The sequence below is a fragment of the Limulus polyphemus genome, unplaced genomic scaffold (assembly GCF_000517525.1).
Source record: "Limulus polyphemus unplaced genomic scaffold, Limulus_polyphemus-2.1.2 Scaffold467, whole genome shotgun sequence".
Taxonomy (NCBI): domain Eukaryota; kingdom Metazoa; phylum Arthropoda; class Merostomata; order Xiphosura; family Limulidae; genus Limulus; species Limulus polyphemus.
The window spans coordinates 246,943-257,560 of NW_013666077.1; the positions used below are offsets into that span (position 1 = coordinate 246,943).

Genomic DNA, 10,618 nt, shown 5'->3' on the forward strand with positions numbered 1-10,618 from the left:
AATTAAGATGGATTCCTTGATTTTTCGTTTGTTTGTGTTTGGTTCTTTGTTTAAAATTATTGTGTTTTTATTAGATATAAACAAGGGGAAGAGGAATCACACAGTGAGAAAAGATGATGACTGCCTTGAAAAGGGGCATAACAGATGAGATAACAATAGACTGCCCATACAAAGTACAAAGAACATAATAGGGGAAAGAACTATCAAACAGAGAAGGGAGTGTGAATAGAAAAGTAAAAACAGGTGGCAAGGGGAGTTGAAAAGGTGTTAATTAGAGAATTCCCAAAGTGAGGCAAATCCACTGAACACCAGAGGATGTAGAGAACACTCTGAAGAAAGGATCCAGTCTAGATGAGACAGTCAATCTGCTGACAGGCTAACAGCTAAAAGTGGTGGTATGGGCATCAAAAAAAAAAAGATTAAAGTAAGAAAGCAGAAGTCCTAAATGCAAGTACCACCCTGTTACCTGATGTAAGAAATGACAGTGAAGTTGTCTGAATAGATCATAACTGGATGGCCAGACAGATGACTATAAGCTCATTTAAACCAACATCTCATGGAAACTATTCCTGTGGAGGTCAGACCCATGAAAGAGTGCAGGAATCTGATAGAGAATAGTACTATCAAAGAAACCATATCATATTTCCAGAACATGTGTCTCAAACTTTCATGATGTAATTTGAATGATAAGCTCTTCCTCAAAATCAATAAAATAAAGGTAAAAAAGAATGTGTTACAAATAGTAACTAAAAGTTTAAAATAATAAGTTAAAAATTTTCATTATTTTTAATGAAACAAAAACAATTCTAAAGCCGTGCAATGTCAAGAAAAGAATAAACTTGTAGTAAAAACAACATGTGCTCAAGAAGACTACTGCACATGAAGAATGTGTTACTCTCCTACCGGTGGAGGGCTATAGAATACTGCTGAATGCATTAGACTGATGCAGTACATGTTTATAAGTATACGAGTAGAAGTTTGTTTCTCAGTGACATGAAGTAATAATTCTCAGTTCTGTGGAGAGGTTATTAACATTTTCAAAAACAGTATCTAATATACAATCTCAGCCAATCATTGTAAAATATTAAAATTTCTGCTTAAAAAGCTTTTTCTATAAATTTATTGTAAAAACAAAAATGTTCACAAAATATCTTTCAGGCTTTAAAACTATGAACAAGTCTTTAAATATTTTTAAGAACCACTTAAACTTCAATGAAAAAAAAAAGACCATAGGATGGAAACTATTTTCACACATTAACAAAAACACCCATCCACTAGAGTTGCGTGTACATGTGCAATGAACAAAATTAAATCACAGTTATAAAATATTCATTTTTTGTGTTGAAACTAGACATTTACACATTTGAAAAACATGTTGCATCATTTTAATTAGCTTTAAAAAGAAAGTAAAGAAAAATTGTTTCTAAATAATGCAGTACAAACACAAGTGTTATTGTTATAGTAATTCTTACCTGCAAAATGCAATTTACTTTCCATAATTAAAGACCACTTTTATTATAGAATATGAATGTACTTATTGAACTCATAGGGAGGGGGCACAAGCAGCTATTTGTCATCTGCACATTATCTAATATTGTCACATGACATAGTATCATGCATGAAATCATGGTATGCATGTCTGGACAGGGTAATAACAAAAAATTAGCATTTAATAGTTAATCTCTAAACTTGTAAAGAACAATATTACTTTACAAAGGAAAAAAAAAGACTGATTTATAAAGCAAAAACAGAAAGGCAAAGTACCTATACTTAAAAAAAGAAACTAAACTTTAATATCTAAAACTTGTATATTGTATATACTGCTTGACTGAACCATATAACTAACCAGTTGGTAAACCTATTGTAACATTAACTGACCATCCAGATACTTTACACATTTAACTACAATGAACAGTATATATAATTTTTAATCAACTTATATTGTACTTGAGCTTGTATTGATTGTACTAAAGTGGATCAATTAAAATAAAATATGCTTTTACAAAAAATAAAAGCTTTTCTCAAAGATAAATCATTTGTAGAATCAATTTTTATTCACAATTGCCATTATTTCTACAGTTAAATTCACTAATAGGTATTTCTATTATATTATAAGATTATGTCACAAATTCACAAGCAAGAACAGATTTGTTACAAATAATACAAACAGTGATGTTTTAAGTAACACTTTCCTCTAATAGTTTTAATACACTTATTATTCAATTTCTAAATATTTTTTGTAATCTTGTGTTTCAGGTGAGTAATAGTTATAGTCACACATCATAAGGCAGTAGTATATGATTAATATATTCTTCACGTCTAAGCTTTTCTGATAATTTCTGTGTGTGTGTGTGTGTGTGTGTGTGTGTATATTGTCACAAATATAATTTTTCCAATAATGCCTTTTCCATAAGCTTCTAAAGCATGTGGACAGACTGTCTTTGAACAAAAAAATGAGAAAGAATTATTCTATCAAGTTCATCAGTGAGTTACTGTTTTAGTGTTCCTGAAGTACATCCAAGCATTGTGCTGTTGCCAGTGGTATGGCAAATAGAATTTTAGGTGCATCTATAGAGATAATGAATACAAGTCTAAAGAGATTAGAATGTCGTTATACAAGTAACTTGTTAGACCACATTTGAAGTATTGCAGTCTTGGGTGCCTTATTATAAGATCATTGAACCATTGGAAAAGGTTCAGATAAGGGATACTAGTATGATACCTAAAATGGAAAGGTTGTCTTAAGAGGACAGGTTAAGATTTCTGTAGTTGTTTTCTCTTGAGGAAAAAAAGTTGGAGAGAACCTGATTGAAGTGTTTAAGGTTAAGGGAAATGATAGTGTCAATACATCATCTTTTTTTCTTACTTAATAGTGCAAATGATAGGACTACAAGACAGAAATATAAATTTTGTCAGGTTAGGAGTTGGCTCTAGTTAAGACAGTTTTTTATTTTCTAACAGAGTGGTGGTCCTGTGGAATGGGTTGCATTCATATGTGGTTGATGCAGGGAAGACTTGATAAAAATTTCAATATTTAAGTCAGTTTAGTGGATTAGGTGGCCCAAACTTTTTAGCCCCCAATTTAATCCTATGTACATAGAGCAGATGTAGTGTGTGTATAACAAGAAAACATGTTTGCACTTACACTACTGTTTGATGGGATGTTTTTTTTCTTATATGCTACAACTGTAGAAATCAACCAGATATATCCTATAATAATAGGTATTCCTTTTAGCTCTACTTTTTATACTAATGGTACTACTGCACTAAATAATGGTTGAAAGAACATTATTCATCAATCCACTTTTAAAGGTACTTGTTATCCCTACCCCCCCCCCCAAAAAAAAAAATTCTAGATATACTAGAATGGTCAAAAACCTTCTGATCTTTTCCAAGGTCTGTGAGTACTTTTGGGCTTCAAAACTCAATACAAAGTACTTTTTGAAACCCAACATTGGTTCAATGTAGTTCAGCACACTAAAAATTGGGGAGAATAATGAGTCCCTTTAAAATTACATGTGAGTATAAGCTGTTTTGTTTTGCTCCCCAAAAGTTTTGGTGTTGGCTTCACCACTATGTATGTTAGTCAAACATTATGCAAATTGATGATCCTGTATACTGTGCAGAATATATATAATTGAATTGTACAGTAAGAGTTAAACATTTTTCTCCAGTTAGGCAATATTTTGGCTCTACTATATGCTTCTCTTCCTGAAAATAAAGATCCCTTCCAAATTGTGGACCAGTAATGAGACTTTCAGTCTCAACACTGAATTTTAAGTGATACAATAACAAAACTTATGGATAATTCTAACAATAAAACTGCCAAAACATCACCCACTTCTACTGTGTTACAAAATCATAGTTTTAAAATTATTTTTTCAACAAACATTTTAAAAACAAGTCATCTAGTACAATATTTTTAATTCGGTTTCATTTACATACATGCTAAATAAACATAGGGTATTAACCAGTAAATGCAAATAAATAAATATAACTTTTTGTATAACTACCCTTTGATGAAACATATGTATTATGTATCTTTAAATAAAAGAAATACTGTAACATAAATGAACTTAAAAAAAAGAAACGTATCACTATTACAAGTAATAGCTAATAGTACTACAAACAGTTATTATAAGTAATATTTTATTACAGGTTACAGCTTTTAAAATAAGGAAAATTCTCCTTATTGTAAAAGCTGTAACTTGTAAGTTGTAATAGAATAATAGTACTTAATCAGTAAGTAAACTCAATTGTCAAAACGAAACAAATTATAACTTATATGTAATGTTTACATTAATCACTGATTAAGTCACTTACCCAAAACGAGTCTTTAAAAGATTCCATGACACCAAACAGTTAAACAATCATTAATGCCTGATGTTACTCGCAAAGTAAAAACTCGAGTAAACTCATAAACGTTAAAGCAGATGTATGGTACTTTTTTACAAAGTCTAAGGTTTCATTCAAAACTGGAAATTGGCACTAAAGTTTGGTGTGTGCTACTCAGATCGGAAACAAAGCAATGACGAACCAAGTACTACAACAGTACTTGTAATAGCATCTTGTATGACACTTTACAGATAGTTGTAATTCATAAATTATACTATAGTGATACTAATACTATTATTATTACTAACAGTAATATATTAGTAATAGTAATAATCCTCAATATCGTAAAGCTACATATTATGATCTTACAGGTATTATACATGTAATACCGATTCAATTTGTTCAAACGAAATTACTGATTAATGTTTCCGTACTTGAGAAAACCTTATAAACTAATAACACCGACAACTCAACCACTTCACATCATCAATTAAAATAACAGTAACTTGAGTAAAACAAACTTGAATTTCAATCCGGATATATTTATCCCGCAGTTCAATAAAAAAAAGAAACACTTGAATTCAATTGGGCAATAATTGAAAATATTCCATTTGGTAATAGACAAACATTAATATATTAACATGGATATTTTAACATAATGTGAAATACCTATATATTTTAAATTAATATTTTATATAACGTATAACTTAAAATGTTTTTCACATAAATCTTCAAAATTTGATTGAGTGCGCAATGAGTTAAGTGTTCACATGGTTTACACCAAGAAAGCGAAATAAGTCAGAGAAAAAACGAATTATGTCGTCGGATATTCCATCTGATCATCCTGAGTAAGTTTACGTTTATATTTTAATGAACAGTTATTTCCAAACTGTGCATGTAATTCATTTAAGTGATCATTTTCAGTTTTTATTTATGTTTATTAAGGATTGTATTCGCAAGAAATTAGGCTTAGAAAACGAAACCAAAAATTGGTATACTTTTCCTTGTATTTTTGTAATTGTAAATTATACATTATTAGTATTACTAATACCAGTATGGCTTTTAAAAAGCATCGTTCTAATTTAGTAAAATGTATTTCTGTAAGAACTACTTCCAAATATTATAAAGGCTTTAGTTTAAAACTTTAATAAACTTGAATTTCAAAAGACTTGTTTGTTTAATTGTAATGCAAGTAAATAACTAATATATATTATATTATATAATATAACATTATAAGTAAAATTAACTTCCTATCAGAGTAAATGAAACAAACAGTCAATCTGGCAATCATTATGTCTAATTAATTATTAAGTATACTTTTCTATATATAAAAATTAGATTACATTGTTTCAAGTAGGTGGGTACCTGTGCTACTATTGCTAGTGATAGCAATAATAACTGGTGAGATTTGGCCACTGTTGAAGATATAGATAGGGTAGTCCTAAATAAAGGTATTAAGCTAACAATGCAAAACAATATTTATAGTAAACTTTTAAGAATAATAATAAACCATAATAAGTATTAACATTATGTTTAATATATCTGTTCTAGATGAATTGAAATGATCGTATATAATACTAATTGGGTATACTAGTACTACGTAGTATCATCAATATTATTAATGAAAGTAATAAGAAGTAAATAACATACCTAGAGAATACAGAAATACTAGCTGTCTCCTCAAAGTATTGTCATAGAGCAAAATTACTTTTAAAACATGAGCTTTTTATAACTTGCTTAATTTCTCTATTCTTCCCTATTGCATTTTTTGACAAAATAAACTCATTAGGCCAGAATATAGCATTAGAGGGGAGAGTCTTCTGTATTCAGTACATGTTATTTTTCAAACTGTGTCAAATGTCTAGCAGTAATTTTCTTATAGTACGACCAAAGCTTGTGTTTATGAAGATAGAGAACAAAAATGATACCTGGACTGTACATAACTTTTAAATTAGTAAGCACATGTTAATGAAATTTGGCAGATTATCAGTAAGCATTACAATGATTTCATATGCAAAATACCAATTTTTTTTATTCAGTTTTAAGTTTTGTTAGGCAGTGTTTTTCTCATGCCTTTTCTTTTTTCATATTTCCTATCCAACATGTAAAGTAATTTTAATTTTCTCATATGAAATCTTTATAATGTCCAAATATTTATTAAATGTTTCTTAAGGAAAAACTTTATATTTTAAATGTTATTTTCACTAACGAATCTCTACGGGTTCGGTAGAGTTGACCGATCTTATAACTAAGAAATTAGGAAACAAATATAAATTATGCCTCTTTTTTTTTCTAGAATGGCAACACATTATAACACAAAACCATAAATGTTTAGACTAAATAGCTTAAATATCACAACATTATACATTTATATATATTCATTATTTTTATTATATTGACCTTAAAACCATGCCTGGCTAACAATACAGTAGTTAAAATGACATGGCACATGTGCTCTCATGTTACTGTATCCAATAATGTAAAACTGACTTTTAGTCTTTACAAAGTGACCTATCTTGGCTGTGTTTTAGTAGACTAATATTTTGTAAAATACAATCATATTTCAATTATTATACTTTATATATGTATATAGATTATTACTATTTAGAAATAAGTTCTTAAACATATTTTTCTTAAAACATTGAACAGTAAATAAAGAAGTAAAGCAAACAATTACTTCTAGTTACAGCCTCTATACTCAGTTGCTGCTTGACGTAGTTTGCTAAGTCTTTTAAAATTTCACACGTGGAGGAGATGAACCGAAATAGTTTTTTTTAGGTTTTATATATACAGTTGAATAACTAAAAAACATAAATGACTATGTCAATACTATAGAATTCCACTATAATTTATTGAGCTTGGTAACTAAGCTGTATTTGGTTCTACAAAAAATATTAAATTTCGAGTAGACTAGAAACACAACTTACCTTCTTGAAATGTTGGTTCAAAAAAAAGATAGCTTGCTAACACATGAAAGTGGCTGAGAGAGCCACTAGAGGGACATTCTGAGCTTTTGATTGGTTATTCACATATCATATATTGAAGTAAGTAAATGAAACTATAGACTTAGTATTTTCACAACACAAACATCTAATTTGAACCAGTGCTGCATTCAGCATACCATGTAACATACAAAAATCAATGTTTAACTATGTTTTTAATATTTACTTTTAAATCAAGAAATTAAATAACATTTTGTCAGTGTTTATTACATAATAAATATGCTTCATACATCACAGTTTGAGGTTTTATTCAAAATTAAATTTTTCTAACAGGATAGGTTTGTCATTATATGTTAAACAATAAATAATGGAAAATCTATATGCAAATATGCATCTAATTTATACACATTGTTCAATCATAATCAAAAACCCCTTTTTTTTTTAACGACAAATTTTGTGACTAAACATATTGAAGAAAAGAAAGTCTATAGAATGAACAATTAAATAAAAATACACATAATCTCCACCCAAAGTAATTAACTACTTTTTTAACTTTACCAACAGGGAAAAATTAATTTTCACATAAGCTATAGCTGCTGTTTATTGTGTTATCACCAAGATAAGACTTTATCCAACAATTTCATCCAACTCCTAAATCACCACATTTTTGATAAAAATGCTTTATGTTTTACATCAATAAACCACCCATCAATAATTCTTTCTTAGCTTAGTTTATGTTACATAAATATAGTGCTTGATGAAAGGCATCTGCCCAAAACATCACATAAAATAAAGTTCCATTTAGATGTTTATTAATTTGTCCTTTAAAACGTTTTTATCTTCTGAGTTATTAAAGTAGAAAAATAAGACACACGTGAAGCCTGACTTTAAATTTATATAAAGATAATAGAGAAACACAGAAGAGGAATAAAAGATATTTACTGAAAATAAGTACAGACATTATGTTGTGCTTCAAGACAGATGTGTTTTACCTTGTACTCAACTTCAGCTAGTTGGTTCCATTCTTTCCTTTTGACTGTTTTAAGTGTCCAATCTACTTGGTATCAATGTAATAAGTTTAGGTACTAACAAGTATTGGAATAATATAAATTCTGAGGCTACTATTTCATTCAAACACTCTGTACAAGTAGTAGAACTCCAGCACTTTTAAATAATTAATTTACTTCAATAAATAAATTAATTAATTGAAATTAACAGAGCAAAACTGGCATGTCTGTACTTTACTGTCAGCCTAGTAACAGAGAAAGTAACAATGAACAGAGGATATATGTAACTTTGTGCAACTAAAGCTTTGTTTTATTAATTTTTTGCAAAGCTAACACTTGGGCTAGCTGCACATAATTGTCTTTAAATTTAAACTGAAAGATTAAAGGGAAGGCAACTAGTCAAAAGCACCCATAGCCCTGAGGTGTGGAGCACATTTTTTCAACAACTGAATACAAACTACAAATCCCCAGATTTATAGTCTAGATACACTAATAAATAAATAAACCACACTTACCCTGAAACCAATAATTAATCATGTAACCAGGACAATCAGGACATGAAAATGTAAAAGACAGTCTTATCTCTTATTTTCAGCAAAGAGTAAGACATGGATAGCCATACATAACCACAAGTTACAAGGATGAAATTCCAGTTCTTTGGTGAAGTGTTCAAAGTAAACTACAGTAAAGCTGAATACCTGAATTTTTCAACAGTCAGATTTACGTAAGAGGAAAATGTTTTCTCAAGGACATCACAATATCCACACAATAGAAATATAATCATTAACAGTGCAGAAAAGCAGTTTGACCTTCATTAGAAACTTGAGACTGCAGGAAAACAACTATTTTCCAATGGTTATCCCTGCAGAGTAACCACTCCTATACAAGGAGGAGACACATCTCAACATTTGTACATACTTCAGTATAAATACTTGACCTTTCTAGTACTATACACATTTCCAGTAAGCATAAAACAATATGTGGTTATGTATCCAATTTTATACTGATGTAAAAACAAATTTTAAACCCGAAATAAAAGTGCACCTTTACCATAAAACAATATTTTGTGTAATCACTGAACATAATGCAGCAGACCTCAGAAATCTTCCACTCCAACAGCATGTTTATCTATACAAATTATTACATTAATTTTCTTAATTATAATTATAACATATGTTTGACATTATTCCTAAAGCCAAAAAAAAAAAAATTCACTTTAGCTCTTTTGATACTATAGCATCTTAGAATTAACCACATTTATAGAAAACACCTAGTCATTACCAAAATTATTAATAACTAATTATATTAAAACTTACATTGTTTGGTCTATACTTCTTCATTCCTGCTAGAAGCATTTCTCGCTGTTCTTCAAGGTGGTTCGTATCTTCTACAAAATGTGTCAGAAATATAAAGAAGATAAATATTAATGACTATCTAAATAGCATGCCTAATGTTGCACCAAACTGGACATTTTAGCAGATTCATAAAGATGTAAGAAGACCCTCTCTGAAATTATTAACTAATTAATTACAATACAAACATAATTCACAAACTACTCAACTGCATATACAATCTATAAGAAAAATAAATGTTTTAACTATGTTTGTAGTCTGCAACAGAGACAGAATATTTAGGTACATTGACCTTTACTCTTATTATTTGTTGTTAACCTTCTCCAGATGGGTCATGGGTCAAAGGCCATGTCATGAATTTGTCAATAAGTTTGGTATCAAACTGTAGATTATAATTCAAATTTTAGTATTATACAAAAAGTGAATGCTGATTAAACTGTTTTCTAAGAAAAGAGTATTGTTTATGTTTGTAAAATGTTTCATAAAAAAGATGTTTAGTGTTAAATATATTTTAGGTGAAATAGGAAATGTTAATTGAATCCTTAAGAAAGTTTTGTCAGAAAATATTTTCAAATTAAAGCTGAAATAACTGACTTGTAAGAAAAACATACCAGTCATTAAACTGTCTGTTAACTTGGGTTTGAGAATAGATATTAAAATATAAAAATCTCTTCTACAGAAACATTAAATACTATAGATGAGTGATATACATTTATGTGTGTAATATTTAGCTACTACCTTTGTTAAAAAAAAACACTTTCTGGTAATACACTGGTGGAATACTTTAGGTCACTTGTTTGAAGTTTTGAAGATTCTGTGCATGTAATTATGTTTTGTTGTTGTATAGTTGAGGATTCTGTAATCAATGCATTTAAAGTTTGTTTTTTAACTTTGATTATAGACAATTTTTGAGATTGGTCACTTGTTTGAAGTTTTGAAGATTCTGTGCATGTAATTATGTTTTGTTGTTGTATAGTTGAGG

The 10,618-nt window shown here is 29.1% G+C and overlaps 2 protein-coding genes across 2 annotated transcripts in view; one reads left to right on the forward strand and one right to left on the reverse strand.

Annotated features, from left to right (window-relative positions):
* LOC106458461 (nostrin-like) overlaps positions 1–4,824 on the reverse strand; it is a 25,222-nt gene extending 20,398 nt beyond the window's left edge. The window contains exon 1 of the mRNA XM_022384674.1: positions 4,324–4,824. Within this exon, the coding sequence (XP_022240382.1) occupies positions 4,324–4,350 (27 nt within the window). The 5' untranslated portion in view covers positions 4,351–4,824. The remainder of the gene's footprint in view (positions 1–4,323) is intronic.
* A 253-nt stretch (positions 4,825–5,077) lies between these two features.
* Positions 5,078–10,618, forward strand: part of LOC106458472 (prostaglandin E synthase 3-like) — a 24,013-nt gene continuing 18,472 nt past the window's right edge. The window contains exon 1 of the mRNA XM_013917992.2: positions 5,078–5,183. Within this exon, the coding sequence (XP_013773446.1) occupies positions 5,152–5,183 (32 nt within the window). The 5' untranslated portion in view covers positions 5,078–5,151. The remainder of the gene's footprint in view (positions 5,184–10,618) is intronic.